The sequence below is a fragment of the Trichosurus vulpecula genome, chromosome 5 (genome assembly GCF_011100635.1).
Source record: "Trichosurus vulpecula isolate mTriVul1 chromosome 5, mTriVul1.pri, whole genome shotgun sequence".
NCBI lineage: Eukaryota > Metazoa > Chordata > Mammalia > Diprotodontia > Phalangeridae > Trichosurus > Trichosurus vulpecula.
The window spans coordinates 150436965-150451506 of record NC_050577.1 but is presented as its reverse complement, the minus strand read 5'-3'; the positions used below and the strand labels follow the sequence as shown (position 1 = coordinate 150451506).

Genomic DNA, 14542 nt, shown 5'->3' with positions numbered 1-14542 from the left:
TCCCTAACCTCTGAAGGCTCAGCTAAAATGCCACTCCATAGGAGGTCTTCCATAATCTACCCAACTGCTAATACCCTGCTTCCCCCAAACAACCTTGCATGTATTCTGTGTGTGCATGTACAAACACACATGTTGTCTCCACTGACAGAATATAAGTTCTTTGACGTAAGAACCTCCAACTTTTGTCTTTGTTAAATCTAGGGTCTGGCACATAGCAAGTACTTAAAAATGCTCATTGAATGCTTGATTGTAGAGTCAACTCACAAGACAAACCAAACTTGTGGACAATTCAAATTTATATTTGAGCTTCTAATGTGGACAGAAATGTACTATTCAAACACATTTTGAAAAGAGAAGTCAAGGAAAAAAAGATGTTGAGAATCTTGGACACCCAAAGAATGATGATGGATTTAACAAAAATAATTAAAGTTAAAAAGAGGGATGGGTTTTGGTGAAACAATAATGCAAAGATTTACAATATAGTACAGTCCATATGTGTTCACTCACAGCGTTGCTCATTTTGCCTTCATGAAAATAAAAGGAAAGGAGGAGTTTTTATTAGCCACTATCCTGTACCCCGAAAGAGGGTGCATCTTGCAGTTTTTTGGGTACAGAATACTCTAGATGGCTGCTGGGTTTTCTTCCAGCTCCAAAATTTAGATATTCTGCTAGTTTTCATTCAATTTCCTTCCTTTCAAAATTTAGGGACTTTGTAATAATTTGGGCCTTATGTAATTCTTTAGCAGGCCTTCAAAATTGACATCTGAAATGTTTTTGAAATCCACCTTTGCCATTATCACCCTATTCCTTCTTTTAGGTTGAACTTGTTTTGGCTACTTTCAGGAGCCCCACTGCAGATAAACTCAAAAAAAATATCTTCCAGCAGGAAATACCCTTAAGAGTGGTAAATACACCTGCCAAACACAAACTGCTATTTAAAAAAATCAAAAGGGAAGTAGATTTCAATACAATGAATTTTTATTCTGATGCCTATTTGTAAGTTACAGATCAGTAGATATGGGAGAATATCTTGTTCTCTGTCTTTTCCTCCATGCTTGAACTGTGCACCTATGAGTTAAAGAATTGCTTTATCATGCCTGGTTGGCAAATTTTATAGGAGTCACACTGGATAGTCATTAGCCTAGAGAGATGCTGATTTCTAATTGTTTTTGTAATTGAGCATATACCTCACAATTTTTGAGGTAGAACTTTTCATACCCTAATTTTGTTTACTACACTTTCATCATTTGACTGTGTATATACACACACACATACACAATACACACACACACATATTACAATACATTGTAAACTGTGTTTTCTCCAAATCCATCCCTCTTTTGAGCTTCCTTATTCCTGTGTCAAGTCCATCACCATTCTGAGTTTCCCAAATTCTCCATATCTATTCCTCTAGACTTCTCTCTTCAAAATATCTGACTAATATATTTCTGTCCGTAATTGAAACTCAAATGTAAAACTGAATCAATCAATCTATCTATCTATCTATCTCTCTTTTTACTGGATCTGTGATTTCATCAGAGTAGGGAGATCCTGGTGAGGAAATTGCATTGCCAGAACACAACTCCTTCTCTGAAAAATATCTTTTGAGAATTGCCAGAGGGTAGTGATATGGTAAACTGCCCTGGTCCCCACATCAAGTACGAATCAGAGGCAAGACTTGAAATAAGTCCTTCCTAACTCCAAGGCAAACTGTCTATTCTATGACATCAAAAGGTTTCTCAACTGCAATATCAGAATTATGACATTACCCATTTTTCCCAGCATGACTTTCAATTCTCCATGTAAATGTTTCTGTATTTTCACAGAACTCCCTGAGTTGAGAGCATTCAACCAGTGAATGCCCTACACCCATAAACCACCGAGAGCACATTGCCTTCTTCTAAACTTAGTTCTCAGAAGCTGTTTTAGTCTTCCTCCCTAATCTTTTCCTTTCCCTTCCCACACCCCAGAACAACTCTGTAATCTCTTCTTTGTTCTGGACAGTGTCCAATGTGTCCTAGGTGTACAAGGCTACATGGTGGGCAATATGTGAAACTCTCTGACCCAACAACTTCACAATATCTTTCCCCTTCCCCAGGGGGTGGGGAGGATGGGGACTGTGCACATGCCAAGTTCCCCATTTTCTTGTCTTTCATCACTTACACTGAATTTCACCTCAGTCTATTTTCACATGTGTGCAATTATCTCTAATCTCCCTTTTCTAGTCTTTTTCAAATCTTGCCCAATTACCTCAGAAAAATCTCTCTCTTTTGCCTTGCTCCCCACTCCTTTTGTTACTCAAAATATGACCCTAATTATGATTAATATGTACAAAAATAGTGATATACCGGTATTGAAGGGAAAAGGAAAGATACCAAGAAAATGAGATAAAAAACCCAGTGCTATCAACCTCTGAAGCCTTTAAAAAATGCCTCCAAATCCCCTTCAGAAACTTGACAGTGTCTATTTTCTCCTCAAATTAAATCTATTTTTCAAGAAGTATTCAAAATATAATTTAAAAACTATTATATATCATTCAGTGTTATTGATTTGGTTTTGTTAACAATTAGTATTGGAAATATATGTATATATATTTATATATATGTTACTTTTTATTGTAAGTGTTCAGTTTTTTATCTTTACCAGACATTAAGTAAGTTCCAGGACTACATACCATCCAAACATGGTTTTTAGAAAGTTTCTTCTAAATTCCTTAAAACTGACTTCCAAATGAAATTCTGAAAAACCTGTTTGCCCATATTAAAATAGGGGAAAAAGTTCAGAACCTAGGTATATGATGTAAAAACAAAGCAATTACCTCCTAAGCCCTTAGATATGTGTGTGTGTGTGTGTGCTCCAAAGCCCTTAAGTGTATACAATACATACAAGCATATAAAGAGACACACAGACACAGATACACACATATATACATATATGTATGTATGTATACGTATATGTGTATATGCCTCCTAGTGAAAGATTTCTATCTTGTTCTTTAAAATCCAAGGAATATGCTCCCATTTCAGGGAATATCACTCAGGCAAAATGCTGTTTATTGTCTTTCTAGAATGGAAGATGACAAATTTGACTTTGGTGACTAATTTGGTTTTAAAATGACTTCAAAAACAGTCAAAGAGATACCATATTTCATTCTCAAATAACCAGTGATGCATTTTCCAGTATCTCCTTACATCCACCAAAAATAGACACTATTTCTAAAATCCCATCACAGCCATCCCTCTGTGGAAGCACTGATTCTAAGTCCCCAGATACTGAATTATCTGAGAATATGGTTTCTTATTTGTGGTATCTCTTGGGGTTATTATAATTTGGGTCCATTTTGGGGGTTTCAATCTCAAATAAATTCCAAAGGAAATAATTACCTTCATAATATTTTGTTTAAAATGTATACGGGAAAAGTTATCAAGAAAGCTGTCCTACAGCTTAAAGCTGATAGAGGCCCTGATTTATGGATTCTCAGTAAGAAATGAAAGCATCACAGATAATTATAAGCAATTCTTTCCTCTGCTGAAAAAGTGCTCTATGATGACATGCTGTAGAGTGATTTATAGCATATTGACTATAGTTCTCCTAATGAAAAAGCAATTGTCTAAGTTTTCCCTGGAGAACACTCTCAGTGCCTTTGCAATCCATGCTCATGGAAAGTCATGAGTTAGAAAATGAGAACCAAATGAACTCACAGCTGGGAAAAGCCAACAATAATTAATTTAACACCAGCCATTTGTACAGATCTTGTGGAACTTAAAAAATTTCCCTGGAGAGAAACAAGGTCAGTGAAGGGTATAGTTCACGTCTTAGAATGTGTCCTAAAGAATGTTTACATAATAAGATAATATACTCCAATGGTTTTCTATCAAGAAATAGACCAGCTTGTTTTTTTCTGACTAGGAGGTTATGACTGACACACAGATTTTAAGTCATTCCAATGTGGCAATCTTATTTTGAATACTGTAACAAGTGTTTCTGAAAAAGTACTGCTAAAGTTGTACATTGATATTGATTCTTGAAATGGGGTCCTAGATGATATGCTAGTCAGTAACAGCCGAGGAAACAATACTGTTAAAGGGGTTTTTATTCTAACTCACTGGCTAAGAAAATGTGAACAGTTTGAGATCTACTATGTTGTTTCAGTTTAATGAACAGTGAGCACTTTTCTTGTCCTTATTAAAGTGGTTAATGTGTTTCTATGTCCTCATTATCACTGCCTGAACATATTCTCTGTTATTTGCAGAACCACGTCAACTTCCTTCACTTTCAGAGATGATCACAAAGTCAAATCAGACTGCTCAAATGTACTTGTTAATAAAACTCCTATGGTGCTGTTCAAGGTGTCCATGGGGATTGTACAATTATTTATATTTCCTTATGTTTTTCTATAATTACTATGATTGTACTTTCTCAGAATAAATGTATCTGTACCAATTAAAGCGGCAGTAGGTTAAAAATATTCATCAGACTTGTACGAAAGGATATTGTTCTTGGGACTTTGATCAAAGCGCAGAAATTAAACTGCTGTTATCATGCATTCAACCCGTGTCAAAATGACACACTCAGCAAGTTTGGAATTTACTTCAGCAGATGCTATTTGTAAAAAAATAAGATGTAAACCATTTCTAAAAAATAAACACCTTCATTTAGTACTTGAATTTATCATATGGTATCATTGTTATATTGCAAAGTGCTAAAACAACTACTGTGCAAACTTAAGCATTTCAGTTTGTAGTTTATAGGTACATAACTAAACTGAATTGGCTTTTAAAAAAACTAATAATACATAAAATTCAAAGGAGTTAATTTTTTGCTTGTGCTTGTATCCCCTCACTTAAGTCCAATAATTTCCTCCTTTTCCTAATAAGACTTTAAAAAATGATGCACAGAAACTAGCTATGAAAGGTTTTCAACTGACAAAGCATAGAATGTGACCTTTTCATAGATCTCTTTCATTCTGTCTAGGTTGAAAGAACCCAGAGCGAAAGTGATCAGCTGTACTTTCATTTCCATTAGCAGTAATTTTGAAGCAAAAATTTTATCCTGCTGTGTGTGGGAAATCACTGTACATGCACAATTCCATCAAAGGTAATTCTCTGTGCACTGGAGTATAAAATTTACCTCTAATTATGATTAGGTCATTGATTGGACATTTGGTGATATGCACTCTGGAGACAATTACAAGGAATAACAACCAAAGAGATTCATCTGGAGAAATCAAATAGGCCTGCTTTGGACTCAGTAGTAAAGTAAGTAAAATTCTTTTAGAACCATATTTTCCAATTATGTTTAAAGAGTCAGAGAGCTGGAAGAATCCATCCTCCTACTTCCAAGTAGGATCACACAAATAATTTTACTTAAACATTTCCAAAAAGCATTTCTATACCCTTTCTTGTTAATCCAGTTCCAGTTTTACACAAACATGCACCACTAGAAATCCTTCCCAACACATCTTTCAGTTGCTAAAATTGATTTTCTAATTACAATAAATCATTTAAATCCTTACCAAAGAGTCCAGTCATGGCCACAATAGGGTTGAACATTTCCCAGGTAGAATCCCAGAGACTGAGTGACCTCCACTAGATTAGTGAAGTCAAGACTAATGCTGTTGAAAAGTATTGAAGTCATGATGATCTCATCAATAGCCCATACATCTTCTCCCTGGGAAGAGTGATATGGTTGCCACCATCTGAACTGAATTCCAAACTGTTGTGCATCGGCTGGTAATTCCACAGAAATAATTCTGCAGGTGGAGGGAATTTAGGATAGGAAGGGAAGAAAAAAATGCATGTTCAAGATACTTCAGTAATATAAAAATGCCAGCATCTATATCACATTATTATTTAACTGAAGGGACTATAACATATCAAAGTATTTTTGCTCTTTATTGCCAACGTCCTCTCTTGTCCTGCATTATTTCCTCTTCTACAAACAAAAAGCATCCCCAATACATGTGTAAGCTCCAGGTAGGCAGGGAAAGTATCCTATTTATTTTTGCATCTTTCTTAATGCCTTGCACAGGGTGGTAGCCACTTTTAAAGATCAGGATGGTGATTTCATTGGTGAAGAGAGCCCATAGAGAAGAACTTTCTCTATTGAGCTGGCACCTGACCTGCAAGTTAGATTCTTGGAGAATTAGTGTGAGGTTATATGATTTATCCAAGGCTACACAGTGAATGTGTATCAGAAGCAGGATTTCCTTAATCTCAGGACAGCTAACAACTGTGCAACACTATCTCCTGTGGTACCCATAGTAGGTGCTTAATAAATGTTGGTTAAATTGAATGGAATTAAGCTAGGAGTATTGTAATTTATCTATGTGTTCATCATCCATGTGCTCTTACAAAAACTAAGACTAAAGCCACAGCTTTCCAAAATGAGAAGGATTTATATTGTCTTGGTAAAGCAACATGAGTTTCATGCTACACAAATAAGTTTGTGCTGGTGAAACCGTCAAATTCCTCACTCCCATGAGTTTAGCACCGCATGCCAAGGTCACTTGATCTGTCATGGTGGCTAAGACAACAAACCTGTACCTGACAAACGGTAAGGAAAATTAAGAATAATATCTAATTTCCAGGAGCAATTATTGTATACAGCAGCAGGGACCATACATTAATTGCCACTGCAATGACATCTGCTTGAAAGCTCCATAAATCACAGTTCTATGCTGCTCACATATATTCACAAGGTGAGATGTGAAGCAAATGGCAAGTGGAACATTTGTCTCCATCAGTGTACAATTAAATACCAAGAGAGGCATTTCAGTAAATGCACACTGAAGTGAGGGGATTTTTTCCTTGTGTGGAAAGGGAAAACAAAACAAAAACATAAAATAAAGTGACAAGTTAGATGACCCAGAAGCAGATGATTATGAATTTTTTTTGAAAGAGGGTTTCAGATTTTCTGGTTGGAAGGAGGAATTGGACCATTTACATTTGGTCATATTCATATTAACTCAAGCCATATCCTTAGTTATCAATAAGTGAACAGTTAAAATTATACTATGTATATTTTATATTGAAAAGCAAAAACTAATTAAAAACCCCATGGTTATAAAGAAGCAGGATAAAATGATCATATTCATTAACTGGTAGATCATTTACAAGGCTATACTTGTATACTAGTATAACAACGTTATACTTACATACTAGTATAACAACGCATTATACTAGTACTTAGAATGTTCTAGTAAGAAAGCAAAAAGCAAAATGAAAAATCTATAATTAAAAAAATGAAATAGCATAATAGCCAGCTACATTAAATACTTAATGATCATATTTCTTTTCACTATATTCAAAATGAGCCGAAAGAAATTTATTTCGCAGTAAAAAATGAAACTTCAGTTTTATTTTATTTGGACCAGACTCATGATTTCATTGCTACAGGGAACTCCCATTGAGGAAAGTCACTCCACTAAAGTAGATTGACAACTTCTCTACAACACACAGTCTTAGGGAGTTATTGCTTGTCACACAGCTGGCATATTTGTCAGATGAAAGACTTGAACTCAGGGCTTTCAAATCGCCTAGCCGGAACTCTATCTACTACAGCACATTGCCTTTCCTGCTTTAATATGAGCCTAAAAAGTGGTTTGTTTGTAAGCTTAGAAGATATTTTGTTTTTCATTTCAAAAGATTTTTCATATCTTTTTTTTGCTTCCAAGAAAAATAATCTGTATTTCTAACAATAGTGGTTTGAGCAAAGACAAAAACATGTGAAGGTATGGGAAATATCTGCTGAGCCTAAGAATAGATTATATGAGGAAAGAGTACTATGATGCAAAGCTGGGAAATAAGGCTGGTGCTAGAGTGATTATGGAAAGCTCTGAACACTAAATAAAAACTTTTCACTTTGGTAGATAGTGGGGAGCCGTTCATGATTTTTGAGCTGTTGAATATTTAGATCATATAGATAATCTATTTTTTCCAAATAAGTAGCAGAAATTAGTAGGAGGATCAAATAAAGTTTGAATAGCAAGCAAAGAAACATGGTTTTGAAGTCAGGCTGATGGGTTTGAGTCTGAGAAAACAAAGAGGGTCTTAGCTTTATACAGTTTGCAAATAGTGAATAGTAACTGTTTCTCTTTTGGCCAGGAATGCTGAGGGTCTTCCCCTCCCAGTTTGGTTTTTTTTTTTGAGTTTTGATTAAAGGGGCCATGCCTTGATTAACTTCTTAAAGAGGCCTATTCACTGAATGGGTGTTACCTCACTCAAAGTGAAAACCTGAAAAGACCTTAGCCTAAAAGGTCCAGGGTCTCCCATTGCATCCCGGGCCATTTCTAGTCATCTTGGTGAATATCTGGCCACTGGACCCAGATGGCTCTGGAGGAGACAGTGAGGCTGGTGACCTTGCCCAGCCCTCCCTCCTCAAATCAAAATCAACTGCAAGTCATGTCATCATTTCCCTGATGTCATGGTCCTCTTGGAGAATGAAGGACAAACACAATGCACAGCATTTGGTTTCTCCTTATTGTTTGTGTACTCTTATTTTCCTTTGTTGAGAAGCGGGCATAGCATAATGGATGGGGCACTGCACATGGATGACCTGGGTTCAAATTGCTTTTCAGACTACTTTTAGCTGGATGATCCTAGGAAAGTAACCTAACCTCTCTGAGCTTCAGTTTCCTCATCTGCAGAATGAGGATAATGGCACCTAACTCACAGGACTGTTTTGAGGATCGATTGAGATAATAATATGTAAAGTGCCTTCTGTACTTTAAATCACCATGAAAATGTGAGCCTTTATTATCAAAGAACCCAAATTGTAAAACATTATGCAACAATTTGGGGCAGTTTGGTGGTTCAATGGATAGAGTGCCATGTCTAAAGAGTTCAAATCTGGCCTCAGACACTTACTAGTTGTATGACCCTGGGCAAGTTACTTGATCCTACTTGCCTCAGTTTCCTTATTTGTAACATCAGCTGGAGAAAGAAACGGCAAACCACTCCAGTGTCTTTGCCAAGAAAACCTTCAATGGGCTTACAAAGAGTAGGACATGACTGAAATGACTGAACAACAACATGTGATGATTTAGTTATGAGGTAGTGGATGAATAGGTTAGACTAGTCTTTCAATAAATTAAAGACCTCTCATTTTATAGAGAAGAGAACTGAGACCTAGAGAGTGGAGTTGAGTTGCTGAAAGTCACACAGTTAGTGGGAGTATTTGAACTTATGTCTTCTAACTCAGTCCAGTACTTTTTCTGATACCACACCCACTGCGAAGGAGAGGGATGGAAAGCCATCTCTGGAGTAAAGAGGGTTTTTAATGACTATGCAATACCTAATCATACTTGGAAAGAGCCAAGGAAGAGAGGTTAAAGATACATGCCATTGAATAACTGATTAAACAAAGTATTAAAGCATGTGAGAAAGAATTCTGATAAAAGAAGGAAGAAAAGTTGAGTAAAGATACAGAGAAGTTTGAATGTAACAGAGATGAGCTGATGGAGCATAGATTGGATGGCATCAATTTTTTTTTTCTGCAGAGCTGGAGAAAAGGTTTCCTCAGAGCATCAATTAAAAGTAAGCTTAGGCTTGACGAAGGTGGAAAAGCTTTGAATGGATACTGTGAAATTTGCCACAGAATCAATAAAAGGATTTCTGAGAGACAGGGAGGTTCCACCTGCGCTTAAACCACATGAATGTGGTTTATGAGTTCATTTGGCAGTTTCATGATTTTTACTAGTAGTTCATTGGCCTAAGGATGAAAGTGGAGAAAATGCTGTGGCTTACCTCAGATCAGGATTATCTGGCCATGAGGAGCCCCAGACCAGATCAAACCAAAGACTTCAAAGTCCCTTCCAACCCTAAATCCTATGATTAATAAGGGAAGGGAATATAGAGTTTTCATGCAGAATTAAAAAGTATGAGGCAAGGTGATGAACGCTCCTACCCTCTCCTTTCACTGAAAACCTCACCTCATACTTTATTGAGAGAAGGGAGGCCATGTATTATGAGCTCATTCTCCTCAGGCCTACATCTCAAATCCCTTCATATGTCTGCTCCCATTCTTTCCCCCTTTTTCTCTAGTCTCTGAGGAAGAGGTGACTCTTTTTGCCAAGGCCAGTCCCTCTCTCTATGCTCTTGATCCCATTCCCTCAAATAGTTTGCTCCTTTGATCCTCTCTGCCTCTCACTGATGTTTAGTTTCTCTATTAACTGTCTCTTTCTGATTAAAACATGCCAAGGTCTTACTCATCTTTAAAAAAACCCAAAATGCTCCCTCGACTCTATCATCCTCTAAGGCAATCATCCTCTTTCTCCAGCCTTTCATAGCCAAACTCCTACAAAAAAGCTGTCCATATTCCTTACTTCCGAGTTACTTCTTACCCCTTTGCGATCTACTTTCTGATGCCTCAACTCAATGGAACCCATGTTCTCCAAAGTCAGCAGCGACATCTTTGTTGCTGAATTCAATGTCATTTTATTAATCTTCATTCTTGACCTTCAAAAGCGTTTGGCCCTACTTTTTGTCTCTTCTTCCTGAATACTCTCTCCCCTCTGAATTTCCAAGATATTTCTCTTTCCCGATTCTCTTCCTACTCCTCAGATTCTATCTACAAGATCATTATTTATGCATCCTAGGTATGTCCATGCTCCAGGGTTCTATCATAGGCCTTCTCCTCTCTCTACACTTTCTCTAAGTAACTTCATTGATTCCAAATAACACAGGTGCCATTTTTCGGCCAATGCTCTGAAAGATATTTAGCTTTCATAACTTTCCTGAATTTCAGCCTCACATTACAATTTTTGGCTGGATATCTCAATGGGATGTTCCATGATATTTCAAACTCAGCATGTGTAAAACAAAACAGGTCATTTTCTTCCTTAAAAGCCTGTTCCTCCTCCTAAGCTCCTTATTTTGTTAGAGGCACTATCATCCAGTTAGTCATTGAGGTTCACAATCCTGGAGTCATACTTTACTCACTATTCTCACTCACCTACTTATTTTTTTTTTTTTGCCTTTTTTGGAGGCCAATTGGGGTTAAGTGACTTGCTCAAGGTCACGCAGCTAGTAAGTGTTTCAAATGTCTGAGGTTGGATTTGAATGCAGGCCCTCCTGACTCCAGAGCTGGTGCTCTACTCACTGCGCCACCTAGCTGCCCCCCTACTTATTTCTTATATCCAATGAGCTATCATGTCTTGTTGATTCTACCATCACGGCATCTCTTGTATTATTTCCCCATCACTTTGCCATCAGCTCAGTTCAGGCTCTCATCATCTTTCACTTAGCTAATTACATTAGTTTCCTAATTAGTCTACCTGTCTCCAGACTCTTTCCTTTCCAATCTGTCCTCCAAATAGCTGGCAAATTGATATTCCGAAAGCATAGGCCTGACCATGTCACTCCCCTACTCAAGAAGTTTTGGCGGCTCCCTACCATATCTCAGACAAAACACTAACTCCTATTTGACACTTAATGTCTTTTGCAAGCTGGCTCCAGTCTATATTTCCAGGTTGATTACATATTATTCCATTTCACATATACATCAGCCAAACTAGCTTCCTTGATATTGCTTGAACATAGCAATCTATCTCACAATGGTGTGCCTTTGGGCAGGCTATCTCTCATGTCTAAATGGCTCTCTCTTTCTCTTCTCACCTCTGCACCTTATATTCCCCACCCTTTTTCAAAGCTCTGATTAAGTACTACTTTTTCGAAGAAGCTTTTCCTTATTCTTCCTACCTGTTAGTGCTCTTTCTCAAGTTACATTACATTTGGTATACATTTTATATTGACTTACATATTATCCCCAAATTCTCTCCTCTCTTTCCTCCTTATGGGCAGAGGGGTGACCTAATTTTTATATTTGTATCCCCAGCACCTAACACAGTTCTCGATGGAGAGCACACATTTTTTAATAATAATAATAGTTTAATAATGATAATAAAATATTATTGAACTGAATCAAATTGCTAGGTGAAAACATTATTGAAATGACCCATGAGTCTCATGCTAAATGTGAGGCCAATGAATGCATAACAGAAATGACAATCTGAGAAAATAGGGAAGAAATATGGAGCCAAAGTACAAGATGAAGGTAAAGAAAATATTCAGTAGGGATGAGATAGTAGGAGAAAAAAACCAATTATGAACTCCCTATGTAAAATTTTTTGGTCCTTTTGGGGATATATTTCAATAAATTAGATCTCTCATAATTTTAGGTACTGTGTGTGTTAAATGTAGATGTGTTTCCCCATTTGTTAATTCATTGTTATATTTTAAATCACACAATTTATTTTTTAAAATTTTCTTTCACTCCAGATCAATCTGTTTACTTCACTCCACTTATTCATTAAGCTATTCATTCAACTAATATTTAGCGCTTAATTTATGTAGGACACTATAGAAATTTCTTCAAAAGCTAGGAAACAGCATGTGACCACCTTTAATGTAGTGGCAACTTTTTGAGTTTCTTTAACAACTAAATTAACATCATATGATATACCACTGTCAAATACAATGGAAAGTAATTTACAGAGTTCTGCCCAACTATTCAACTTTAATTACTGTTATTATGTGACATATATTGGCTTTGTCACCTGCTAAATTATTTACCTCTCAGGGCCCTAGGTGATTCTCTAAAATTACAAGGAATAGAGAAGGTGCCAACCTATCTTGGTAGAGAGAGTCCTCTCAGCCAAGAATTCTCTATGCCAATGAAACCACAAGTCCAGTCTCTATTACTTATATGCCTACTACATGCCAGGCACTGTGCTAGGCCTTGGGTAGACGAAATCAAAACCAAACATTGCACTTAAGAAACTTGAATTCTTTTGGAAGTGATGGTAGGAAAACACAATAGTATTGAAAGTTAAAAGCAAAAGTCTGCAAAAAAATTCCTGGGATGAAGGGAGGGTAAATTAGGAATTGGTAGGATCAGGGTAAGCTTCCCATAGGAAGTGATACCTGAGCTGTTTTTAAGGAAGCTAAGGATTCTATGAGGTAGAGATGAGAAGAGAGAGGATTCTACATGGGGGTGCAGCTTATGCTATTAAAACTAATATGTTCAGTTAAAATATCATTAGTCTTTATCTTTTGTTATGTTTTTGCTAAGAATGAACATAATATTAGGTACAGCATAGTCACATTATATAAGTTATTTTGATTATAATTCATGTATTTGAAAAAGAGATTGTTTTCCTATAAATAATACTTCCTGATTCAATTATAATTTTATTATTTCTTGGCACAATTTTTCCCCTGGGGAGCAGAACTTCATTACAAAAATCAATGCCCAATGTGGTTTTTGTCTATGAAAATTCAGTTTTTTGGCATCTTTTCAATAGAACATTTACTTCTGGAAAGTCAGGCCAACTAGTAATGGCAAAAGAGTCATTGTTTGTCCTTTGTTCTCAAAGAGGAGCATGGCATCAGGAAGGTGATGCCATGACTTGCAAGGGGGTTGGATTTAAGTGAGGCAGTGCTGTGCAAAGTCATCACCCTCACTTTTTCCTTCAGAGCCATCTGGGCCTAGTAGCAAGATACAGATCAGGATGTCTAGAGATGGCCTCAGATGCAGTGAGTGACTTTGGCCTTTTAAAGCTAAGGTCTTTCCTAGGTTTCACCAACATATTGAAATATCTCTTTGTTCAATTCATTGCCATGTTGCAAAAGTGGTCATTAGTCTGACCAAAAGCTTAGTAAGATTCACTCTGTATTTTTCACTTTGTATTTTTAGAGACCACTTCAGAAATCTCTATTGGCTTTCTACCGTTTTCTGTCCTGAATTTTTCTGAGGAGGAAAGATTAGATATATAGTTATTAGTAACTGTTTCTTATAACTTTTTATGGAGGTGGATTCCTATTGCCAAGATACTATAAATAGGTCAAACAATATAATTATGAAAAAAAGCTAGATTGAAATTACCAAAGACTTTTTAAGTAAGACCATACCTAACAAAATGTAAAAAAGCTCAACATCTCCAGAGATTTGATGCTTTATATTCACAAAAATACTAATTAGTCTCTAAAATGTATCAATCAGCTTGAATAAAAAGTATAACAAAATTGTAAACTACTCATGCTTACATCTATTTTCAGACATTAACTTATATAAAAAGTTGGCAAGTATACTTCTTTAATTTATTTTTATAAATCATAGAGGATAGATGAACTGATGAAAAACTAGTTACAATTCATAGTCATAAACCCGCCAGCTTATTTATTAGAGCACACTCTATTTCCAAACAAATGAACACCATCACAGTAAGCAACAATATAGCTTCTACATCAATTATAGTCAGTTATTATTACTGAAAAGAGTGCAGTAAGTGGTTAAAAGCATCAAGATATCTTTAATTCTGCTAGTTAGAATTTACACAACATGGACTGTTTATTAAAGACATGGCAAATTGCTGCAGTATGTAGACCACATGCTAAATTATATATTCTAGAGTAATTTGCCATGTCTCTTTCATGATATTGATTTGCAAGAGAAAGCATGAGTATGTGCTGCCTGGAATGGGGGGAAGAATTCTAGTAGAATTCAGTTTAAAGAGAAATTTTCTTTTTAATATTAGTAAATA

General features: G+C 36.2%; 1 protein-coding gene across 2 annotated transcripts in view; it reads right to left on the bottom strand.

Moving 5' to 3' along the window:
* Positions 1-14542, bottom strand: part of RELN (reelin) — a 560642-nt gene that overhangs the window by 169537 nt on the left and 376563 nt on the right. For both annotated transcript variants that reach the window (XM_036762107.1, XM_036762108.1), the window contains exon 20: positions 5516-5752. In XM_036762107.1, coding sequence (XP_036618002.1) covers positions 5516-5752 — 237 coding nt within the window. The remainder of the gene's footprint in view (positions 1-5515; positions 5753-14542) is intronic.